The sequence below is a fragment of the Manis javanica genome, chromosome 16 (assembly GCF_040802235.1).
Source record: "Manis javanica isolate MJ-LG chromosome 16, MJ_LKY, whole genome shotgun sequence".
NCBI classification, from domain to species: Eukaryota; Metazoa; Chordata; class Mammalia; order Pholidota; family Manidae; genus Manis; species Manis javanica.
In genome coordinates, this window is record NC_133171.1 from 30506541 (window position 1) to 30532931 (window position 26391).

At 34.6% G+C, this 26391-nt stretch overlaps 1 protein-coding gene across 1 annotated transcript in view; it reads left to right on the forward strand.

Moving 5' to 3' along the window:
• EYS (eyes shut homolog) overlaps positions 1-26391 on the forward strand; it is a 1533253-nt gene that overhangs the window by 321075 nt on the left and 1185787 nt on the right. Inside the window, 1 exon segment of the mRNA XM_073224289.1 lies at positions 3024-3284. Within this exon segment, the coding sequence (XP_073080390.1) occupies positions 3024-3284 (261 nt within the window).

Here is a 26391-nt window from a genome sequence, read left to right on the forward strand (position 1 = left end):
TTAGAAGCAATTAATGATAGACCTTTATATTCTCACATAGGATATCTTGTCCATTTAGAAAAGCTTTTTTTTAGTTTTTGTTTTGGTGGAATAGCAAATAGTATTACAATTAAAATTGGGATGGTTGAGGCACACAGCTACATAATTATCTTGGCAATATACATAGGTCACCATGTAATTTACTGTCCCAACCCACTTGCTTTCCAAAGTGAATGAATACTATTAATAATTCATCTACAAAATATGATTAAGCAGGGCATAGCATGGGAAGATTTATGTACCATGTCATAATTGTTTAGAGTTTACCAAGGTTTTGGGGAGATGGGTAGAGAAAGTGAGAGGGTATTGAAGGAAAATAACTGTTCTGTCACTATTTTAGGTAAACATGCACATACGATATGGCTGGCAACAGACTTTTCCAAAAATTAATGCATTTAATCCTCTTTTGTGAAATAGATGTAGTACTGATAATTTTACAGATAACAAAATGAGTGCACAGAGGAACTTATTTACAAAATAAATTAGAGGAGAAGAATTGGAACCAAGATTTCTGCTCTAAAGCTTTGAATATATCAAAGTATCAAGTACATTGCCTGCCATTAACAATCTCAGTGATCCTTGGCAAACTGCATTAAATGGCTAAGTTTTTCACAACTACTAGAAGAAAGGTTTGAAGTAATTGACCTTTAGCATTCTTGCTGGCACCAAACACCTACCATCATTTAAATTTATGAGAGTAATAACTTAGGTTCAGTAGGTTAATTGTCATTAATAATAACAAGCAAAGTGATATGACATTGCTCTTCTTAACTCATTGACATGTTTATATGAATATCTTAAGTGCCCTTTGAACAGCTGGCAAAGGATATTTGAAAATCATACTACTTTACCTTAGGCCAAAATTATCAGTATGATTTAGGTTTGTTTCTCACCATATGCTTTCTTTTACTTAAGTTTAATATGTATGTATACATAATATTCAAAAGAAATGTGGTTATAATATATAATATATAACCATATTAAAATGACATTTTATAATCCACATTACCTAAGGTGGTGCTTAGCATAAGGAGAAGACCCAAGAATGTTTGTTCAATACATCTAATAAATACCCAAAGTACTGAAAAGATTGTGTGTGTGTGTGTGTGTGTGTGTGCATTGTGTGCGTGTACAAATAAAATACAGTTGAAAACCAATCCCTCTCTAACTCCAGAGAAATATGCTTTGTGGTTGGCCAGTCTGACCCTTATCATTAAACCTGCAAATATTTCAAATGCATTTATGTGAAACACAGACTATATTTCAAAGTTATCTGGAAATAGAGAAAACTACATTCAAAACTAGAAAATATTGGATAGATTGAAATTAGCTTTGGAATTAATTTTGTACATATGCTAATAAGCAGTCTTGTTAGGATTTTTTAAATCATCAAAAACTCTATACTTAAAACTTTTTAAATAATGGATCTATGGTTTATATACATTTGCTCAAGATTATAGATATTAAAAATTCAAATAAAAATTGAAACAATTATATTCATCTATATCTTAGATGATAATTACATTGAGCAGAAAACTGGTTTGAGCGATCTGTTACATATGATTGTATACACACCCACAGAGCATATATTATACCACTCCTTCCTCCTCATCCCATCGCTTAAGATTAGGTTAAATTCCTCTTTTAAGAATTCCCAGAATATTTGTACTTGATCCAGATGCAGAAATTATTACATTCTAATACTTACCACACCCGGCAGATTCTAAGTGTCTTTTCAGCACCTCCTTTCTTTACTAAATCATACACCGAGCAGATTTTCATGGGCCCCTCTGTCTGCCAGGCAGTAGCATACTTGCCTGATGATACCGATAAAATGCGACTAAGACACCCATTGCTCCTGCATGTAGAGCAGCTGCATTACAGGCTACTGAGGAACTGAGGTACTCAGGCATTTGCAGTAAAACCTATCAGTCACCCTAGGGTATGAACTGGAGGGTGTCTCCCTTGAGGTTAAGCCAGAGATCAGCTCATTTACATCAATGCCAGTCATATAGAAAACACAAATAAATGTTTATTAAATGACTATGGGAAGGAATGAATGACTACTGTCAATAGAACCTATTATTAATTAAAAACCCATTTTTCATAAGCAGTGGATGAGGTATTTGAAATGTTTTGTGTCGGTAGCTGCCCATCGGTAGCGCTGCTCTCGGGTAGGAGTGCCTGGGGCCCTCCCCTCTCTGCTGGGACGCCTGGGGCACCCCCCTGGGCCCTGGCCCCACCCGAGGCCCCCCTGGGCCCAACAGCCCTGTGCTGCTTGTTATGGCCTAAGACCCACCTGGGCAGCAGCCGTCAGGGAACTTGGAAACATGTTTTATTACCATTGAGTCTGGACGGTACGTGGCTCTTAAGAGTTCTGCCTTTATTGTGGTCGAGGGTGGGGAGCCCAGGGTTTCACGGATCCACTGTGTGGGTGAGTTTCAAACGTAAGAGCAGGAATTAAAGCACAGGAGGGGAAAGGCAGGGCCACACCAAACGTCACCCAGGGCACGTAGGGCTTTCTACAAAGGGGAACTTCGTGAGCCGGGTGCCTGGCTCCTCGTCTGTTGTGTAGCAGATGTTTATTGTGGAAGGAATCTTTGAGATGGGCTTTGCCTTGGCAATCAAAAGTTTCATGTGAGGCATTATTTTACAATCAAAAAAGCTAAAATCCTCTCACAAACACACACCCTGTCACTCCGCCTCAGCAAGGTTAATGAGACAGCCCTACGTTGTGGCAGAACCTGTACTTGAGTCCAGTCTGTCTGTCGCCGAAGTTCTTTTCACTAAGCATACTGCACAAGTAAAATCAAGTTTCGCCAAGTATGGACACTTCCGATAAGCGTATAAGAATATTTTAAAAGGGCACCCCACAATCATCTTTATTATATTAATTGTCCTGTATATTTAAGTGAATATGTGATAAATATTTAAGTGAGTTAAATTATAGGATTAATTGGGTTTTTCATGTTTGCATGTTTCAGATGCAGCTATTTTCTTGGTTGCATTGAGAGGTTCTGTGTTCTCAGTGGTGAATCTTGCTCAGGAAGCCATAGCACATCAGTGCGTGGCCTCTGCCTGGTCCATCTGCATAATTCCAACTGTAGCTGTCAGCAAAGATGTGGAAGAAACAGCTCTGAAATAGGAGCTGAAGATCATAAATCTGTGCCTTGCAAAAATGGAGCGACCAGTACACATTTAAGTGGCTATTTCTTCTGCAAAGGAGTCCCAGGATTTACAGGCAAGTAGTTCCTGAGAAATCAAATTCTCTGTGGTTAATGTTGTTAATACATTTATTTAACATATTGTAGCCTGCTTTCTCATTTGGCAAAGCAAAAATATCTTCACTTGAAATAGTGGGATTGCTTCTTTGGGCAATTACATTGCTGACTACTTAGCATTGGCTCATGCAAATGAGGCTAATAAGGCCACTCTGAACCACTGAGAATACGATGTCTACATCAAAGGCCTTAAGAGAAAATCAGGCAGCCATAACCTCGCAGTAATTTTGCCTGAACAGCTTCAGCACTGCCCTTCAACCTCCTCTTTGGCTGCCTAAGCACACTGAGCACCCATTTTTTCTTAGTTTAAAAATAAAACTTGGCTTCAGTACTTTATACATCATTAATAAGATTGAAACATTAATAAGATTGAAACAAAATAACATGAAAGTACACACATGCTGTATGCTCTGTAAAGTCACAGTGGCTGTGTAGTAATAAGGCAGCTTTGGTATAAAATAGAAGAAATCAAGCATTGGGATTTGTGTTACTTGACATTTATGCATGCTCCTACATTGAAATGATTGTTCTTGATAATTTCAGAACTTTATTATAATTGCTTTATAAAAAGCAGTATGGAGACTACACAGGAAGAAAATAATATTGTCACTTTTAAATCGTGCCTAACTTTAAGTAAAATAATGAAAAAAATTCATGTAGTTTGATATCCCATTTCACTACGTAGACCCAAAACTAAAAGTTATTTTGATTTCCATCTTAAAAGAGAAATAGTTTCTCTACTTGATATTTAATGTAATATGCTGAAAGTTTTGGAGGCAGTTTAAAAAAGATAAATTCCAAATATGGAGATGGTGATATCATTGGAATAAAGGTATGGCCGTCCAGATGAGGGCCTTGATGACAAAAAATATATTTAAGTGCGCAAATTCTGGCAAGATTGTTAAAATGTTGGTCCCATTATTTCTCATTTCACATTTTAAACATGTTGTTAGTAAACATAAAATAGCATAAAATGTGCTCACGTTGTTGAAATATAGGTATCTGCCATAGAAAGCAAACATACATACATATATATATATATACACACACTAGTTTTTATAAGACATTCCCCAAAATTCAGTAAAAACAATGTTAAGCAATAGTTAACCATAAAATAGTGAAAGTTCAACTTCTCTTAAAGCCATTACTAAGAGAAAATGTAATTTTATATTTGCATAATCTATTTGTGTATATATGCACATATATGCATACATAATGAACAATCTGTCATTTTATTTATTGAGACTGTATATGGGTTATACATTTTATGATTGTTAAATATGTATTTTGTATACACTTTTTATATAGTTAAAGCACACACATACACCCACACACACACACATACATACATAGTACTTGCCAGTGATAATATAGTAGAAAATTGGTTCGACTTAACTTCCCAGCTGGGAATAAAAAATATAATTTCTTTTACATTTCAAATTAAATCCAATGTAAGATTTACAAGCCTGTATTATCAGAAAGACCTGTACCTTGCAGAGGTCTTTCTACTGAATTGTAAAGAACTCTGCGGGTTTCTTCTTTTCCAAGTAGTCAGTTGTACTTCTAAAATCTCCACATAGTAAAATGTAAAGGAAATGACAGTGTGAGTTTGTCCAAGGCTGCGGAGTCAGTCCCACTGAAAGCAGAATATTTGGGGGGGCAGTTTAAAATTGAGGTCCCTCCTCCTTTCCTCAGCTCTCATCTCCCTCTGGTTTCTCTCCAGCACTTTCTCTCTCTTCACCTGGGTTCTTCCCCTCCTGAACCTGGTTTCTCTTCCCTTCAGCAGGTTCACCTCGTTTCCCCTCCCATCTGATTTCTGTCCCTCTCCTTTTCCCTTTAATCTGGTTTCTCCTCCATCTGTGAACTCATGTGTTTCCTACAGAAATTTGTGAAGTGTTCACACACCTTTCATATCAGGTGTAACCACCTGTTTCTTGATCCCCATATTCTTTTGGAGGTGTTTAGCCTTACAAAAAAGCATCTAGGTTAAATGTTTTCTCTCTCTCTAGCCCAGAGGGTCACAAACTAGTGTCCTTGAAAGTCACCCGGAGGTTTTAAAATTTGGATTGTCAGCCGCTGGTGTTTCTCATTCAGTTGTTCTAGGACCTGCTCGGTTTCAATGAAGCTTATGCTGCTGGTTCATGAACCACACTTTGAGAACCACTCTTGTAACCCATTAAATTATATTAATGAAAGGGCCTGTATGATACTAAAATGTAAAATCTTCAGGTGTGTACAGTGTGTACTGCTCAGCACAGCAGGAGCCAGTCTAGTCTAATCTAGAGACACCCCCACTGCCACCCCACCGCCGGAATAGGAAAGTGATGCCATCATATGGCAAGGCTACACATTTGGGTGAATCCTATATGATTTAACTTTGATTCCAGTGCTATTATCAGAAATTCCCCCAAAGATTTTAGAATCTGGGAAGAATTCCAGTGGATTTTTTCATTAGCTTTTTTGCAGTTTGCAATTTCCACGTGATCCATATCTATGCTATTTAAATGATGGATTCAAAATTCGATTTTTTAAAAATTCATTTACTTCCCTAATCATTATATTCAACATTCTCTTTCTAAAATTTTTTACAGTCAAAGTAAGAGCTTTCAGCTCATAGGTTAAAATCTTATGTAGAGTGATCTTTGTTTTGTTTCAAATATTTTCAGTTTCTCTTGCGCCTTGACTTGAGTAGCCACATTTTCCTGTTCCTCTCTTTGTAATGGTCTTGGTAACTGGAAGAGGCTTGAAAGCTCTTCTTGGGCCAGTGGGAGGAACCAAGTTATTTTACACAACTAGGCCCAGTTTTCCCCTATTTGGAAAGGGCGTGAGTTCAGCCTCCTGGACATGCTGCCGTCTTCTCGACTGAGTGCCATGGTGAGGGCTCCTCTCTCAAGGCCAACTCGCTGTCGGCCAGATGCTCCGCTCTACTCCTTCTCTGGTTTTCATATTGTAAATTTGACTTCAGCAGCTCTGTGGTTCGCTGTTCTCCCAGATCCCAACTGGGCTCCTGTGCTTTTTAAGGTCTAAGGTACCTGGGCAAGAAAAACATTTTCAAATTCCATGCATTTAATTTTTTTCACAGAGCTCCTTTTTCTTTCCTGTTTCTGTTGACTCCTCTTCCTGTAGAAACTCCTCCAGAGCATGTTTCAACCAAATTTGTGCTTCAGATGGAACCCAGGTCCCTTCAAACACTCCCAGTTATTGATGCCTAATTACCACTGTTCTGATGTGTTAGCTTATTCTCCGACGTCATGCTCAGGATGAGATAGTATAGCAGTGCTTGTATCTAAGAACTTTGGCAGTGTAGGACATTGTGAGTCAGTCTGGGTGACAGAATTCCCTGGGATCCCCAGGAAGCTCACTCACTCCTAATTGGCACTCTGGTAAGCCTGGAATGCAAAGGAAGCGCAAGCAATCTCAGGGATACATTTTCCCTAATCAAGTCACACATATATCATTTTAATTCTCGCCAAAGCAACCTAAAAGTCCTGAAGGAGCAGGAAAAAGGGGGTTTACAAAGAGAAGCACACCGTCATGCATTCCTAATTCCACTAGGTCTAGAAAAGCAAAGATCCTTGTGTTTACGAGAGCACCTCCTGGAGCGAGCATACTGCCTTGGGCTGTGCCATCCACTTAAGAATAGGACCACTACTTCACACTGGGTGTTAAAGACTTGACACCATTGGCTGGCATTGACCCTCAGCTGCCTTCACATTCCTATCTCCCCACTTTAGATAGAAGCTGACCTAGCCTTCCTAATCAGCAATTCTGTTATGACTGCACAAATGTTTTTATGGAAAACAAATTTGCAGAATAGTTCAATTTGTGTTCTGATCATTCAAGAACACACAAATATCAACCTTTCATAAATATCATATGTCATTGATTTTATTTCACATGTGATACTCAACTTATTTAACATATAACTGAGAGAAGGGAGTAGAAGCTATAGTAAAAGCCTGGAGCTTCTATTCATGGTTTTCTCCCAATTTTATTGTCACAGTGTTAGTCCTTCTTTAAAGAGATGTTTCATGTTTCATGTTTTAATTTAGTTGCTGAGCTCATGCCTTGAGTCCACTCTTCCCTTCCTTGAATCACCTATGCCAGTATGTTAAGGCTTTCATGGAGTTGTATGCATATGCCTTCTTTTCTTAAAAACTCATCAACCTCTTGTGTGCCTAGGGTTTTTGAGACATATTGTAGGATCAAAGTCAAACTCAGTTTCATCACTTTCCCCTTTATTCAGCCTGAGCTAGTACAGATCTATAATCAGGGGAGGGACAGGATCCCAGTGCTTCAATATCCTGTGAATTTGACTCATGAAAATGGGCCCGATCTCCTAAGCAAAATAGCTCTGATCTTTCTCTGGGTGTACAGGGCCGTTCTGCAGCACAGGACTACCATCTCTGAGTTCACAGACGTGAGCCCCAGAAGTGTTTCCCTTCTCTCTGTGTCAACTTCCTACACATTTCATATCATGGAAAGAACAACCTCCTTTATAGAAGATTTATTTTGGATTTCATGTAGATAGATTTATAACCCTTTTTCCTATTTACATATAAATTATATAAAGGTAAGATAGATGTATTTCCTCACTCTTAAGTGCTACAAAGTATTTGCTTAAAAAAGCACACCAAACTTGAAATTGAATCGCTAGGTCTAAGGAAATACATGTGGAGCTTTTTGTTTTTGTTTTGCACAACCAAATTGTCCTTTATACATCCAGCAGTGTGAGAGCACAATTTTTAAAACATTCACCATACCAAGTATTGTTTTGATTTTTTTTTGGCAAACATATGCAAGATTTGAATCTCAATTTTGATTTTCATTCCTTGGAGTAATATAAAAAGTTGGGTATTTATAATGTTAAATAGCTTCTATTTGAAAAACTTTTACCAGCTCTTTTACTATCTCATGAAATACATTCAAACATTTGAAATTAGTGTTGAAGAACAAAAATGTTTCGGTCTGTATGCTACTCCCATATAGTTTTGATATGTAACAAAATGTTGGAATCATTTCCTTATATTTATTCATTGATAAAAATATACATATAAATGTAAATAAATGTATATACATATACCCAATAAATATATTAGGGGCTCTCAAAACAATTTTTAAAAATATGTTCCAACTAATTTTTCTAAAAATTTGCCCATTTTTTGAACTGTATTATTTAGTGTACATGCAAAAATCTTCAGTTTGTGTTATAATGCATTTTCCTATTAGGTAAACATATTTTCCCACTGAATACATACTTCTGGGATACTCATTTGGTATTACTTTTGCCTTTGTCTTTCATTTGGAGATTTTAGTCCATTTATATTTAATGTAATTGCTTTGTTCATGGATTTAAATATATCCCCACACTATTTGTTTTCATTTGTTTCATCTGTTGTGTGTTTTATTTCCTCTTCTTTCTTGTGGATTAAGTATTTTGTCATTCCATTTCTTTCCACTGTTAAGTTGATATTTACAGACATTTTTACTAATACTTTAGTGTTCACCCTGCAGATTATAATATTGGTAATTAGTTTATCATATTTTAGTGAAAGCTGGTACTTGTATCACATTCCAGAGAATATGCAAGCTTTAAACACTTTAACCACATTTTACTCCTCCAGATATGTGCATTTTTATGTATGTTAATCTTCATATATTTAAAACTACACAGAACATTATAGCCAGTAGTTATGTAGACTTACACACATTGTGCTCCTTTATTACTATTATTTCCTTCCTCTATTTCCAAGCTTCCAACAGGTTTCTTTTACCATATGTATGATAATCACATTTAGCATAGCCCTTTGAATATTTCCCCTGTGATAAATTTTCCATTCTCTGTCTAAATATATTTTTATTTCATCATTACATTTAAAATATTTTATAGTAAAAGATCAGTAAATGAGTTAATTGAATGGACTATAGCTACAAATAAATATCTCAGCAGTAATGCACTGAAAGATGAATGTCTGATGATTTTATATATACACACAAATACATTACATATGCATTTATGAAACTATCATTTATATATTTATCTGTCTATCTACCATGTGATATAGTTGGTCCTGTAATGACTTCTATTTATCAGTTTCTGTATTTTATTTTACAAAGCCTATCATGGCAGAGAATTTAACAGATGGATCAGACATGTGACATAACAAATATTTCACACAACTTGGCTCACTCTAGATCTTTACTTAAAAATTTCCCACATTTCATAAGTTTGAGCTTATGTATACTGATTATGTTCTGAAAAACACAAAGTGGGTGTGTGTTCAAAATTTTATCAAACAAAAAAATTCAAATGTTTTAAGATAATTATTCTGCCACAAAAAATTATCTTTAGTTATCAATTAATACATATTTATTCATATGAATACTATATTCTATTTAGTGTCTGGTTGAAATACTGCTGAAATTAAAGGAATTATGATAGGGGTTTTATTTCTGTCTACTTTGATGCTTAGGCTTTGAGTTTAGTGAAGGCTGATCTAACCAAATAGAAGGTAGGACCCATAGAAACGTATTTGAGATGTAATATTAAAGAAAAGGCTGCAGGGGAGAGGGCAGTTTTTTTTTTTAGTTTTTTGGAAGAATCTTATCTGTCCTTTGTGGGTATAGAATCAAACAAAAATTTAATAGAAAATATGTGACTTTTAAAATGGCAAAGAAATTACAGCCCCTCTGAAAGTGGTGTTATTGGAACTAGATGCAACTCTCTAGCTATAGCACAATGTATTTTTTTTCAGATTCTGATTTCATTCTAAATTGTTGTTTCCCCTAAATTCATTAACATGCTAAAGCATTTTAAAACAATGTTAGCATAATTATAAAATAATTTACTAAATGCTGCATTTCAGGAAGAAAAAGGTTATGTGCAGGAATTTAATTAGTGATCTGGGAACACAAAATATTCAACATTGGTTCTAATTTTAAGCATGTCTGGGATTTTCTCCAAAAGAACTAGATTTCTAAAGGTCAAGCATTTATATTACAGTGTTGTAAAATAACCATCTTATAATAAGGAGGATGAGCAGCTTTTCATCAGAAATAGTACAAATTAACTCTCCAAGGGAAATGACCCCAAGTATTCATCTTATGTATGAGATACTTGTATTGATATTTTTACCATTTGTCCTTAGCTCATTTGTACACATTTGTGCTGAGTACATTTGTTGTGTGTTCCAAAGCAAATGTAGTAAAAATATAAACAAAACATTACCCACTCTCACCTAAAGTAGCTGAAGGAGAAAATGGTTCTGGTCCTGTTTCAGCCAGAGACAATAATCTTTATAAAGCACCTTACTTCTTTTTCAGTTTTCCTATTACGTAGGTTGATAATCTGTTTCCCCTTTGTCTATTTGCCCCACATTACTGTCATGAGAAATACTGACTTTATCTTGAGTTTCATGAGAATCCTGTATATTAATAGAAAGAGGTAATATTTGGCATAAGATTCCTTTAGCCATCCAGGCTTTTTATTTCATTTTCTCGAATTTTCCCACTACAGTTGAAAAACTATCAACAAACCAGTAACCATCCAAACAACAAAAAACCCAAAATACAAAACCTCATTAGTTATTTTGAAATCATCAAATATCATGAAGCCAAAGACCACAGAGATTTAAAAAATGTGGGCCCCGATTCAGTGTGAAGCACAAATAAGTAACATGTTACTGATCATTTATTTTGGCACTTTTCTTTTCATTCAAAGTTTTTGGTTCTTTCAAAGAAAGAATTATTAATACTCATTAGATCAAGGTTTTTATTTTCATTTTAGTGGGTCTTACCAATGAGTTTAAATCCCAGACAAGTTCACTATGGATGCAGTGTGACCAAAGAAATGACAGTAGAATGTTTTTGGGGTGAAAGGGTTATATCCAACTTTATTTCCACAGTGGCAGGTCAGTCACCAGAATCCCATCTACTCAGAGCAAGTCTGCAGGCAGCAAGCCAGTCTCTACCTCTGGGTCTCACTGCCCCTGCAACCGTCCCAGTCTCTGTCCTTGGTGCTGTCACCACTCCAGCCTCTGCTCTCCTGCAGTCTTGCAGCAGTGCCACCATGTCACCCAGAGCACTGGGTGGAGCTCTTTATGTAGAATCAATAACGACATACTGCCCACATGTGTGTGGTGAGCTAGCCAACCAGGGCCGGGAGAGTTTCCTGGGCACTGGAACCTTCACTTTATCCACAAATGGCTTTGAAGTACTGAGTTCTGAAGATATATGTATATTTCCAAGGGTTTCCAGGTCCTAATTTTTAATTCAAAACATGTGGAAACTGTATTTTTTAATTCAATCAAGAATCTGTCTTTGTGGTTAGTCAGTAATTTTGCCTGAAGGATCAGAGAATCATTTGAGCTGAGCCTTGGAGGGTGCATGGGATAAAAGTGAATTTTTAAAAGGCCCTGTGAAATGTAAAGTACCAATAAATAAGAAACAACATGGAAATGTCTACATTTGGCAGATATTGAGATAATATGTGTGGGCCAAGTTGTTAGTTGAGAAGTGTGGTACATGCATATCCCCATGGTGTGACACCATGCAGTATCATTATTAAGTACTGAGTAATAACTGACTGAGAGTAAATGAAAATAGAGATTGAAATAAAAAGGAATTTTATTTTATACAGGTGTAAGTGTGAAAATGATATTGTTCCACCTAAAATTAATTTGGTGGATGTAAAATCTAACTCAATATTTTCTGTAGTTATATAAATACAACAAGCATCTTAAGGAAATGACTAGGGAGAATGTTTGAGGCAGGCCAGAATTTCCCTCTCACCATCCGGTCACCTTGCTATCCCAGGGGACTTTGTTGTTAGCCCAGGAGCCTCCTGATAGGTGGAGGCCAGTGCAGCCAGTGATGACCAGCTTGTCGCCATCCAGAGTGCTGAAAGGAACTGTGTAAATTCCAGCAATACCTGGGGAATTTGCCTGCCTTCCATTATAGGTCAAATGATGTAGTTCTCAAACCCCATTCTCTTTCCATCGGGCGCTGAATTACTTCTATACTCATAATGCAACTTCATTAGGCAGAAACATTCTGCATTTGTATATTTAAGGAATTTCCTATTATTTGATAATTTTCCTATGGGTAGACACTATCTCCTTTCTTTATCATTGTGTGTAATTCCTCTGAAAATTTTATTCTGCTGCTACATTATATAAACAAGCTTCCCAAAGCTCTGAAGGAAAGTGCCTTTCCAAAATGATAATTTTTATGAGTAGAAGATAACATGGCTTTTCTTGCTGTCAGAGCACTTCTTGAGAGATTTCTAATCTGCACAAGCTTCAAAAATGCTTACTAAATCTAAAACGTATTATTAAACAGCAAGCAAAAATGCAACAGAGGAAAAAACATTTTTGTGTATTCCTCAGAAAATGGTGTGGCTTCTCTATCTTCTGTTATTTTGGCTATGTTAAAAGCAATCCGGAGCTAGTGTCACGTATAATAAATTTCTGGTTTTTAATTTGAATTCTGTGAAAAATAAAAATAGATGAACTATTCACAGTAAAAATAAAATGATTTCCAAGTCAAATTTCAGAGAATTAAGTCACAAAAATGTATCAGAAAATGATGCAAACATTAAATCTAATCTTCTAATTGTCTAAGATTTAACATTTATTTTTTAGAAAAGATATCTGAGGGTCTATAATAACATTTCAAATTACCGTCATATTTAACGTTTCTCTAGGAATGTTGAGTTTTCAAAAACTGTTTTGGGACACTTTTCTTTCAAGAGAGCACATTAATATTACCAGGACCTTCAAACAGGAAACAAAAATGTTGGACAATTGTATGTCACATCAGAAGATATAGTAGAGAGCAGTTATTTCAATTCACTTAGACCTAAAATATATCCAGAAAGCATCAAATACCTACAGTGGGCATACACATGTTAATAAGAGAGAAAAAGGAAGTGTAGCCATCAGGATAATATTTCACTGCATTTTCATTTAATTAGGAATAGAATACCTTTTACTATATGAATACTACACAAAGAAAGGTGAATCAATAAAATGTGTTATGATAAGCTACAGAATAATCCAAGTTTATTGCTTCAAAAACATTTTGTCTGTACCAGGCATATTGAAATGTGCCCTAACAAAATAATGCAGTATCTATCTATTTATGCATCCATCTACCAACCTGTCTATTCATGCTTCCATATATGTATTTATTTAGTTTGACATAAGGAATTGAGTCAAATAAGGTAACAGGAATTAATTTTACATGTAAAACCACTTATTAAAGTTGCTTCTTTCATATTTACACACCAAATATGAATGATAAATAGAGTTATATTGGCAAAATTCAAGCTGTGTATATATTTAAGTTGAGATAATTTCAGAGGTATAGTTGAGTTCTCATTCTATCACTGATAATGCTAATTTTAATACACTCTAGCATTATCGACTTTAATAGATTCATAAACACATATGGTGAAATATTTAGTTTTCCAAAATGTTATTTCTTGTTGAGATCTACATAATAGCTGCTGACTTTTTAATCAACTGCAAGAAAAGTATAGTATCTTTGTTAATGTTACATGTAAAAACAGTTAAAACATATTTTATCGGCATTAAGATATTTTTACCAATTGAAAAATGTGATATTTGGCTGAATTTCTCTTTGAAAAAATGGATTTTCTGCTGCCTGGCCGGCATTATCCTTCATGAAGCATATGACCATAGGAGGCACAGCCCATAGTATGAATCTGGTGTGAGCACAGAGGCCAAACAGAACCCACGTCCACACAGGCACACAGGAAACATGTTGTGTGTTAGTTTTGGGGGGAAGAGAATGTCACTGGCTCTTGATATCTCTCTACTCTTAGAGTATTGGTGCACTAAATTGGCACAAAACACTTGTATCACTCAGCCTATTGGTTTTATATCTTGCAAGTAGATTTTAATAGTGGCCAAAGAAATGACAAGAAGATTAAAAAAAATAAATTACCTTACTATTTTGTAGACACGTTAAGATTGTATGAATTCTACCCATACATACTAATTTACTTAATATAAAAGCCAGTATGAGGCCCACAAAAATTTTGCAACATAGAAGGAAACCTATTAGTATTAAAGCAGGAATGAAGAGTTTTGCACAAGATTGGCTAGAGATTAAAGAAGCTAATTTAACACAATTGTTTTTTTCTCTTAAGAAAGCATACATACTATGAAAGAAGTTATGAAGAATGAAAGCAAGATTAAATAGTCCTCTCAATGAAATGAGAGAAATAGTTTCTAAGCTGTATAAAATAACTATGATTATTATTTGAAATTGTGAGACCAACATTAATGTTTCCAGTTAACTATCATGGGCTTAAAACATTTTTGAAAAATAAAAGTAAAGATCACCGTAGAACAAGACTTGTTCTTCTCCAAGTTCAATGCCAAAAGAGCAAGCAGTGCAATTATCTACAGGATTTTAACATAAAAAATGGACTAATAATAGTGCTGAGACATACATATACTTTTACAGTACCTTTTCTGCACACATCACATTTGTGTTCTTTGGGATTTTGCTACTTAACCTGAAGAATGAACAGTTAAAACCACAAGTTGGGACAAACCATCTTGAAATGGAAGCTTACATGAAGACCATAGCAGCGATTCTACATGTAACTGTCTGGGATCAGTGTCACATTTAACACATATGACTTTTAAACACACAATTTAACTTTATCCCGAGGAAATATTATCCATTAGTTTTCCTGGAAAAAAATTTCCTGGATTTTTGGTGCAGTCAAGAGTAAATTATTCTTTATTACAGATAGTCTTCTATTGATTTTATCAAAAGAGCAATATTTACATTCAAAAGTAATGATTTTTAATGCTGTCTTCACAAGGCTGCAGGTACTTATGTTAGGAATAGACTAAGCAAGAAAGTATAATCTTTCTTCAACAGACTAGTGGAATTGACTGGACTACCGTATTGCGGAGGCAAATAAAACAAACATAACATTAATTACTAAACCAATCATCTTTATTACATGAAATAGATCTTTATAGAAAATACTTATGCTATATTTATATATGCTTTATCTAATTATATGCAAATTTTGTGTGCAGGTCTTTTATCTATGCATAACAGTGAAATGAATGACATCAAGGGTGATTTAGATACTATGTTTAATACAAGGATATTTGTTTCCTGAATGAATTCACAGTCTCTAACAATGAGGCATATTGCTCTGAATAAGAAATAGTGATTATCTCCATTTCTTTACATATTAAAAAAAATTCATGGGTAATGGTAGCGTTCCTTATTGAAAATGATAATGTATATGTTAAGTTTATGACTGTCAGTATGTGTATTTTAAATTTCACTATGTGGAGGCTATTTAAAATGCTTTATGCTTCTGGCACCTAGATTTTTGCTTAATGTATGGCTGTTGTCTATTTTGTGGCCATTTCTATACATTACTGATTGAGGTGATAATAGCAGCAATTACACTTATATTTTGTATTTTTCCTATCGATTATCTGAATAAATGTATTTTAATATTATCCTCCCCCAGTGAGATATAGCATAACTAGTTGTGTCTGATAGTTCAACAACTTACAGAAGTTATAAAATCACAAAAACAGCTTATACATTTGTGTGAAGTATTGACCCCTTAGCTGGCTCCCATACAGATGGATAGAGTATTACAATTTTAAACTAGCTGTTATAATGTAGAGTTGTAATAAGAAGAAAAATATAGCAAGATTTTAGATTTTATTTTTTAATTATGAGTAATATTTACAAATTTTAGGTATTAGGGAAATATTTGGAATAAAAATATGCTAGTAATAATCTATACATCATTGAGCATATATATTTTTGTGTTCAGGCAGAAATAACAAAGAAAAAATTTTAGATTTATGTGACACATTCCTAGTTTCTCTAAGTAAAATAACTTACAATATCAAATTCAGTTTATATACCATATCTGAGGAAATGTTCTTATCATTGTACTGAGTTTTCTGCATCTGTCACTGGTAGGCGGCTACAAATATCATGGTATACAGAAGACCTACTATGAGCTCGGAGTCTTCTGCAAGGAATAGCAGGGATTTATAGCACATTACTTTATTTTCTTGAGTAGCTCAAATTTTGAAGAGTATAAGAAAAGAAAAATATCAATATCAAGAGGTCCAAATGTGGATAATATACCATTGAGTTTAAATACATTTTACCTGTAAAATGAGTAACATTTTGGGACAAAAAGCTAAATGCATGAATCCTCTTAAGAAAAGCAATAGTCCAATAAACTCTCCAGCCCAAGCCATTTAAGTATGCAAGTAAGACCAAGAGTCAGTAACCTACAAATGCCTGTAGATTTCTTAATAAAACTTCTCTGGTATAGAGTAATGAAGTATTAACAAGCAGAAACATTGTACCTAAATTTAATATTGAAATGTATAGATATCCTTACAGAAAGCCTTTTGTGAATGAACTCTTTTGTTAATATGTATGGCATCACTTATTGTTACTAAAATTGCATTATTTCATTCAGTCCTAGAAACTGTAAGGGGTTTATAAAACAAAAATTAATTCTATTGAGTCAGAGTTTACCGTTCTCTAACCACTTGATTAAATTAAAAATAAAATTATAGAGGTACTTCAAGGCTAGAGCCCTTTCTAACTCCCCCAAGTTGCAGCATTAAATGCAGTGTTTCTGTGTAATGAACCTGGGTCAGTAAGTTTGGTCTGATCCAACTTAACATTTCTTCCACCATCATCTCACATCCTTGATATCCATCTCCATACATGTTCCCTGGATTTCTGTCTGTATAAATTGAAAAACTCAAGTATTTATTTTTAAGTATAGCAGGTCACAGTTTCCACCTCAGCTTTAGGGGCCAGATGGGATTTGCATCTGGTCAGGAGGCCTAGAAGCAAAGAGGGGTGAGTTCTGAGAAGAATCAGCACTGTTGTGAGTTGCACCTGCCTCAAGAGAGGCCATTAGTCTTTCCTCAGGCAACTCAGGGTTAATTCACCCTGAAGGGAGTGGAGAGGCTCCCACCACTGATGGTGGAGAGGTTGCCTCCACTGGAGTGCAGAAGTCTCTTCCACTGGGAAGAAAGGGTCATCAGAATCTAAGGCCTCTGTTCCCAGCTTCATCAAGGCCTTCCCATATGTCCTCATTCCAACTTGGGGGATCCATTCCTTTCTAGTCAGTGCCCTCACCTTAACAGTAGATGTGCTGTGAGCCTGGGAGGTCAGCTTGTATGTAACTCAGCTGGTTCCGGGATGAGGTTGTGCACTTGATTTTCAGTACTCTTAGCGCTGCAGCCACAGGATGTAAGTAGGGGTCTCTGTGGCACAAACAGAAGTGTTCAGATCACTTATGTAACATGTGATCTTGGAATTCAATTCCTGGAGCTCATCCTTTTCTTTCCCCACTTTATCTAGTGACATTAGGAGCAACCAGTCAACTCATTATATTCACTAGTTGAGGAATATGTTTGAAAGTACTGTACACATAGTCATCCAAATCCTTCTTGTAAGTGGTTGTTGACTAGAAGCATCCAATGGGGATATTTTCTGTGTCTCCACTGCCAGATCATGTCATAGACTATTACCTCTTCTTTCCTACTAGAAATAAAAGTATTAGCATATTTAAATCTAATCAGATTAGAGAGCCAACTTTAGGTACTCACAGAACAAATTAAGAAAATTCATCCTTAAAATTCTCTTCCTTTAAAACCACTTTTGGCACCAAAATCTGTGTTAGGATTCTCCAGAGAAACAGAACCAATAGGAGATAATACATATAAATGAAAGAATGAATGATATTTATTAAAAATAATTGGCTCATGTGTCATGTAGGCTGATGAGTCCTAAGACTCATCAGTAGGAACCTGTATGGAGATTTCATTAGTATATTACACATTAATATCATACTGAAAACATTAATGAATAAATTAATGTTGTGCTGGACAAACCTGATATTGACCTTCAAGGATAAGAAGAGTCAGTATCCAAAATATCTTGACATGGAAAAGTATGGATTTATAAGTAAAATTAATGTTATGGATAAATTTAGCATATTAATGGGATCTGCCTAAATCCCAATATATACATTAGAATCGATTGGGTTCATAGAGCCTGCCATACGCATGTACGAGTTTGGTGGAATTCGTCTTAGCGCAGTATACTGTACGGTCGTCTGCAGGGACCTTGTGCCTATGAGGAAGCTTAAATGCAGGAAAGGAGAATCCACTCGAGAAGGTTTAAGGAGAGCAAGATTTTATTAAACAATCTAATGTATAGCGCATAACTAGTGAAGACCATAAGTCAGAGTCTGTAGCTATACAGGTGAGAATTATGTCCAAACACACCTTACTGGGAGCTCTAGGAAAAACTCAAAAACTCAGTATTACAGTTCTGTCAGTGCTTGTTGCCAATTACAGGAAAATACCTGTGCCTGTCGACTGCATCCCCTTCATGCAGTCACCTCCTCAAGTTGCTCACTTCTGAATCCAGGTCTCACTATGACATCTGATTGGTAGAACCTGAGTCACAGGCATATGCCTAAATTGCAAGGTACTCTAAACATGCATGATTGTTGGTTTGTTTGAAATTCCTCTTTGGGAAGCAGAACACATGAGAGATTGTAAAATGTATGGTGTATGCTCTCAAAGACATGAAGGACAAAGGTTCACTAGAGACTGTATCTGGATTACTCAGTAGAATCTGGTTCCTTTTTTTAGAGCTGATGCTGACACATGGAATTATGGTCAGGAGAAAATGAGCAGAATGAAGACAAGGCTGAATAATGACCTATAGGCTGAGATTAGAGATGATACCTGCCTTCACCTTTTTTTTTCGAATTTTAGAATATTTTATCATAAAAAACTAAGGTGGCTGATTATAAATCCTGAAGCCAAAACTATGATAATTTTTCCATTTGAGTTTTTTACAGTTTTGTAACAACTACAGCTAACCATTAATAGAATATTATACATATAAGATAAAGTTACACAGATTTTGGCATCTTTTAAAAACTGACATTGAAGATTCCACATGCTATGTTCTAGGTAAAAGCTTTGAGTTTCATTCCACCAGTTTCTCTCACTAGATAATGTATGTTCCTCCTCTTTCTAGATAATGAGGCTAACATAATCACCTCGTGTTTCCTAGTTTGATTTAGTTGCTCTAAAGTTCAGTGTCAGTTTGTTTCCAATTTTGATAACAGTCCTAACTTAGTTTGTATGCTTTCATAACTATTTCCATTCTTCTCCCTATCTTCAGAGTATTGGTTTTGTGATTATATGCTATCCTTTATCATGACTTAATTTTGTATTAATCTTTTATTGTAAGCTTTCACAAATTTTGGAGAAGTAAGGGAAATAGGATGATATAAATTATGCATAAATAGCATAAATACTAGATGTTTTTGTACCCTAAGCAGAATATTTAAATACATAATGTTCCTGATATTTTCCAAATCTATGAATAATCCATCATTTTTCTTATGCAATCTGTATCCAAAACCATGAATTACCTAGTGAAATTTATCTTTTTAGTAACTTGATAGTTAGGACTTAAATATATTAAATGGGAAGAATTAACTTTAGAACATATTTTTAATCTAACTGAGACATATATTTGCAGAGTCTCTCATGATTATTCTTAACACCAGTAGGTACTTTCATAGGTATTTGTTTCAAAAAATGTAATTTATGAACTATCCCTTGAACTTCCATAAAAAGACTTTCAGTTTATGAAATATGCAAGGTATCATTCCTGGATGCAAGACCTTACTATATTAGCTATTATCCTGTGCATATAAAGTATAACTGTCTATTCTGTGGTCGTGTGCATGTGTGTGTGTGCACACGCAGAAGACAGAGGGAGAGACTAATGTTAATTTCAATACCATGAACTTCTTTTGAAGGGGTAAAGGTTTGACAGGTAACCCATCCCTGCTTTATTAAAGAGTTTGGATAGAACAATTAAAAACGTTCCATACTTTATGGAAAGTGGATTTTTGTTTGCTTTGATTTTAGGATTTGGGTATTTAGATTCTCAAATACAAAACCTGGTTGGAATTGAGCTGGGTGTATGGTAGGTACCAAAGAGAATTTAAAAATTTATGTTCTTGTGCTTTATCCAGATATATTATGATTTATTATGTCTGGGATGAAGCCTCATTGGTAAACACTAGTTAGACTGCTGTATAACTCGCCTGCAGATATTGTGCTATGGTTATGGCTAATTAATTATTTTGCCAACTCTGGTTCTCTCAACTGGAGGCAGACCCTGGTTGATCTCACTGTCAGGTGATGCTCTTACAGGGTCCTTTCATTTTATGTGATTAGTTCATTTTCCCCAACTATAGATAATTAGTATCTTTCACTGAAAAATTACTATAATCTAAAGATTTTAGAAAGAATATTATAGGGCTAAATATTTATGGTAAATGTTTATACCAGTCATAATTAAAAACTGAGCTTTCATAGTTTTGCATAAAGCACAAATAGCCATGCTTCCAGATCTGCACTTCAAGACAAGGACTTCTGAAAAGCCACAGTTGGAGTGATGCCTGCTGAGGCACTAACAGAAAAGTTCTAGGAGAAACAAGACTGATAGAAAAAAAGTATAAGGCCTAATTCCACATTTTTACCTGTATGATTTATATATTTATGGTTATATCAAGGTAAATATATATTACAATTATAAAATTTGTTAAAAACTTGCAATGCTTTATTTTAAACTGATATTGTACACAGCTTAAATAGATGATAATACTGGCCAATTTTTCATATGTTCACTTCTTGCTTTGAGCACCTCATGCTATTAAATTAGATATAAATATTTCACTCAATTTGTAATAGAAAGAAAAATTTTAGTATTTTTATAACATCTTATTTCTACAGATTTAAAATGTGAATGAAGTAAAGGTACTTAATTTTTAATCCCTTATTAATCTTTAGGGCAAATCGTAATGCAACCTGAATTGCTTTGCATATTAATGCAGTTAGAATATTGATGCTATAAGTAATAATGCAGTAATAGATAAATTATGTTAGAAGAGAATGAATAGCATACAAAATATATTTATACAGATGTGTTTATGCTGATGTAAAATTTAGAAAAGAATCCCCAGGACTTTTATTTTAGAATGCTAATATGAAATATTATAAATTCTCTTTACATTTAATAGTAATGAGCAAAATTACATCAAAAGTCCATTGGATAGTTTCTCACTACCAATAATATGATCTTTAAATGAAAGATTCATTATGCATTAGCCAAAGTAAAAATAAACAAGTTGATGACATAAATAAAGGAAATCTATATACTGGTAATAGTATTTGGAATATTATTGATTATGAACAAATTATGGGCAGGATATTTCTAAAACTTAATTACCATTAAGTATCTGCCATTTTCCTATTGATTTCATTAATGGAAGTAAAACATACTTCAAAATAAAGTGAAAATAGTCATTAAGTTTGCAATTTTAGAATATTTATGGAGACAATGAAGTACATATATTTAGAGGTCTGTTTATTTTCTAAACGTTTACGGTTATTTAGTTTTACGTGAATGTGTGTACCAAAAGCCTGGCTATTTTTTAAAAACCCATTATTATTCTTTGCCTGTTTAAAAGTAGTGAAAACAGTTTACAATTCAAGTGTTGCTGTGGTTTTGGAGTCAAATGGCAACTTCAGTGTTTGGTAAGAACCACTAACTAGCACTTATTAATACATTTGGCTTAAAAAGGAGAAAAAATATTTCTATGTGTTGATAGGTTTTTCTCTAATACTCTTCAATATGCTCTGGTAAATAAGTAAGTTCAAAAAATTTCATGCTAGGTAAAACAAAGTCTGGGAAGATGTATCTTTGGCTATCTTGGATCAACACCCACACTCAAATCAAAATGCAGATAAAGGTTATTTTTCTTTGAAATAGAACTTTCCAAATAATTCCTTGCAGAAATACAATTTCAGTTCTGTGATTTGCTTAACTCTCGTACTTTCTTATCAGTACTATCTTTTTGCACCATCAGCCTTCCTGGATGGCCTGTGCTTTGCTTACTTATTTCTACCACTTTGGCCTTAATTTCATTTTAAATCACACACGCGCACACACACACACACACACACACACACACACAGCTTGCTGCTTCATTTTCTATTTTTAGGTTGAAATTATATTCCTGTTTATAAATCAACTTCTTGTTACCTTTATTATATAGAAAATTTTTATTTACCCAATGTTCATAAAAGTAATGAAGAAATAACTTTTGATTCCTCACACATTATGATACAAATTTACCAGCTATGATTTGAACTTTTTATTTTGTTGTTTATCTGTTATTCTGGAATGTTTGAAAGAGTTCTTTTTTATATTTAAAGGATATTTCTGCTTTGTCAGATTAGTTCATTGAATTTTGTTTTTGATAGTAAATTTTCATTGTGATCCACACTGTATTTGATTTCTGATTTCGTACATTGTTTAAAATGTGTTCTGACCCAGTACAAAACTAAATTATCTCCTTTGTATATATTTTGACTATTTAATATTCCTTTCCATTTCTTAATAGGCCCCAAAATTGTAAAATAGATTTAAAACAATATAATATCAGTGAAGGATGCAAAGACTTTATGAGTATAACATGATTTGGGACATGATGGACAGTTACTGAATAGATACAACTATCTAATCATTCTTTTATTATGGAAGTCCTATTAAAATTTTTTAAAGGTATCCTTTAAATTAAAGATACCTACATTAGCTTTGAATGAACCTGACTAGCACATCTCAAACACACAATGTGTATACCCTTACATAGATTTGGAGCATGGCATTTCATCTAATTCTGAAAAAGTAACACATAAAGATATTTATGGGAAGGTACAGAATTATCTGTAGAATTCAAAATCACTTTTGCCTTCCCTACATGCTAATTATATCTTAATTCATTCTTACTCTTAGGTAACAAGAAGCAAGAGGTCATTTTCTAAGTGAATGAGCTAATGTGTTTCTGGCTTGCGATAGGTCACTGAATGTTATGTATGTCTCTACATTTCAGCAGAGAACACATTCATTTAATAACTCATTAGTTCATTTTCTAGTCATTACATTGGATTATTAAGTATGTTCTTAACACTGTATGACGTGTAATGTATTGAGAAAAATAATTATGAATAAGTTGATAATGACCAATAGTACCAGGGTTCTTCAGTTGCAAGTAACACAAGTCACCCCTGGCTAATCTAAGCATGGGTAAATTACGAGCTCTTAGAATTAATAGAAAGTCTTGGAAAATACAGATGGGCACTGTTGGAGCTAAATAAGGTACAGAGCTATAGAGACTTGGTACAGGGTGAATTTCACATCATGTCACCACACGAACTTCTCTTCACAGTTTTGGGAGGAAACGTACAGTTGAATAGCTTCATCCACTGGCCATGTGAGGACGTGTGTTTGATGATAGTCTCAACAGATTGCACTGAATTGGCATAGATAATTAATTCCTCAAACGAATATTGGAGTGTTCTTCAGAAGGAGCGACAGAGGGCTTCACAGCCGGAGAACAGCAAACATTTTATATACTTGGTAAAGCAACTGTATGTAGTGAGTATGTCAGATTAACTATTTAAGAGAGCTAAAGAAAAAGCTAAAATTTCCACATGAGAAAATTTGACATTCTACTCATGATTGGAGAAGGAAGGCACTATAAGTTAGAAAAAAAAATTTTAGGTTCAATTCATGACTTTAAAACTTAAAATAGTTTGTTTTGATATTGGGCAAATAATATAACCTCTTCATATTCCTTTAAGATAAATTCAGATAAATAATACATGCTTTATCTAATTAGTATATGGGTATTCATAATGACAGTATGTGAGAAAAACATTTTGTTAAGCACTATGCAAATATAATTGAGGTTTTTTTTTATCACTTTAAAGATAACATGCCAGCCTTTCATTACACATGTAAAGAAGTCATTTCAGAGGGTTTGGGTATTTGCTACCTAAGCACTCAGTTTCAGAGGAACGGTGAACGCAGGCACACCAGGTACATATGGTCCTTGTTTTATGATTTTTGTATTTTCATCTAGTAAATGTTTAGATGACATGTAATAATTACAAATATCCTTTTCAAAATGCGGGAACATTAAAGAATAGTACATGTGTTATATATCTCTTGGCAAAATGCAGAAGCTTTAAAAATAACCCTTGAAGGAACTTCAGTGCTTGGATTCCACATTATAGCAATCGGAAATGGACAATACAAGCTAACAGAACCTGAGTGACACAGGTAACACTTTCTGCTCTTCTAATGATCCTAATGCATTTTGAGAGGCCGTTGCTCCCATTCTTTAAGGATCAGTGAACTGCAAAGTTCTCCAAGTACAAGTTACTCCAAAGAATGATCACAGCGCTCACTAACCCTAAGACTCAAACTGAGTGAAAGCCCTCAGATTTTGGGTATGAGAAAGTAAATAGAAATATAATCATTGGAAAAATGGATTAATAGCGTGAAAGAACAAATCATTCAACTTGCTAGAAAAATGGTGGTGACTATTTTCTAGTAAGTCCTTGTAGGAAAACAGCTCTATAGAAGCCCTGCTTCAGCTTTTTCTTTCCTTATTTGGGTCCTTTTGTGCTTTTTTAACATTGTTCTTCAAAGGATATTTAGAGAATATATAACATAAAAGATCAAAGTATATTTAGAGAATATATAACATAAAAGATCATAGTGAGTATTGTGTGACATTACAAATAATCTTAAACAGGAATTGTGCAAGTTAGACAAATCTATACTATATTAAATAGGCAAAATATCAAAACAACAATACCTTAAGAGGCAGCGATGATATGCAAATGGAGTTCAAACAGCAGAAATTTTTAATGAGGAATGAAAGCATTATGGAGGAAGTGGCATTTTAGTGTGGACTTGAAATATTGATAAGTCCCAGAAACATGAAATAGGAAGGAAGGGATAGATGAGGAAAATGAAACCACAGACAACAGGGCCACTGTGTGGTAAAGTGAAACAAATATGCAGGGATCTGCAGGTAGGTCTTTGGAACGGAGTTTTTGGTACAACTCGTGCTATCCAATCCCTTAAACTGATGTGTGAGCAATAGTCACAGATAGTGTGGACTGTCCAAGTCAGTCCCTGCACCAGGCAGAGCAAGAGGACCACCTGTGTATTCTAAGCCAACGTTTTGGGGTTTTTTTTTCACTTTTGATCACATTTTAAGGTACATGCAGATGAAAGCGTTCCCCCTGATATTAGCAAATCATAGAGCAGTGGGTTGTCTTAAATTCCACGCAAAGGTTTATCACTTTTACTGATCAGTCATATGGAGTCGATGGAGATTTAGAATAAAGGACAATTTTGGCTTTGTGAGACATATTTCTAAACATTAAAAATGAATTTTTTATTTTTACTTGGTACTAGTTGATGCTTTAATTCCTACATGACCACTTTACTATCTAAATTTACATTCGAGTACAAAAACACATCAACTACTTTTTAATAATTTATTGAATCTGGCTCTCAGGATAGGGCACTTTATGATGCGGTGCCCAAAGACAAAATCTCAGAAGAGTAACACCACAGACATTCTGTTCTCTCAGAACATGTGTGGCGAATCAGTGGGAAGCTCTGAGGAAGGTTTTCCCTGCTTAAAGCCTCAGTATTCCCAGCCTCAAGTACTGCACCTCCATTTGGTACCCCCAGCTAGAAGATCACAGGGGTCAAGCAATGACTCTTAAATTCTTCTATCCTGAAATGATACACATCATTTCCTCTCGCTTTCCATGTATCAAAGAAAATTGCTAATGGCCTCACCTTCCTTTATCCAGGGGTGGAAGGAAAGGAAACCAGACATGAACGATGTCCACCACCTGTGATTTGTCGTCTTAAATTTTTATCGATTGATACATTTAAATTGTTGTAATCACCCTACTCATCTCACAAAGATGTGTGATATTAGTTACTAGGTATCTAGAACATCATCAAAGTTAATTATTTCTATTTTTCTCTCAAGTGTGTGTTTCTGTGTGCAGAATTTTCTACCTCTATCAATTTCTGTTTTTCTACA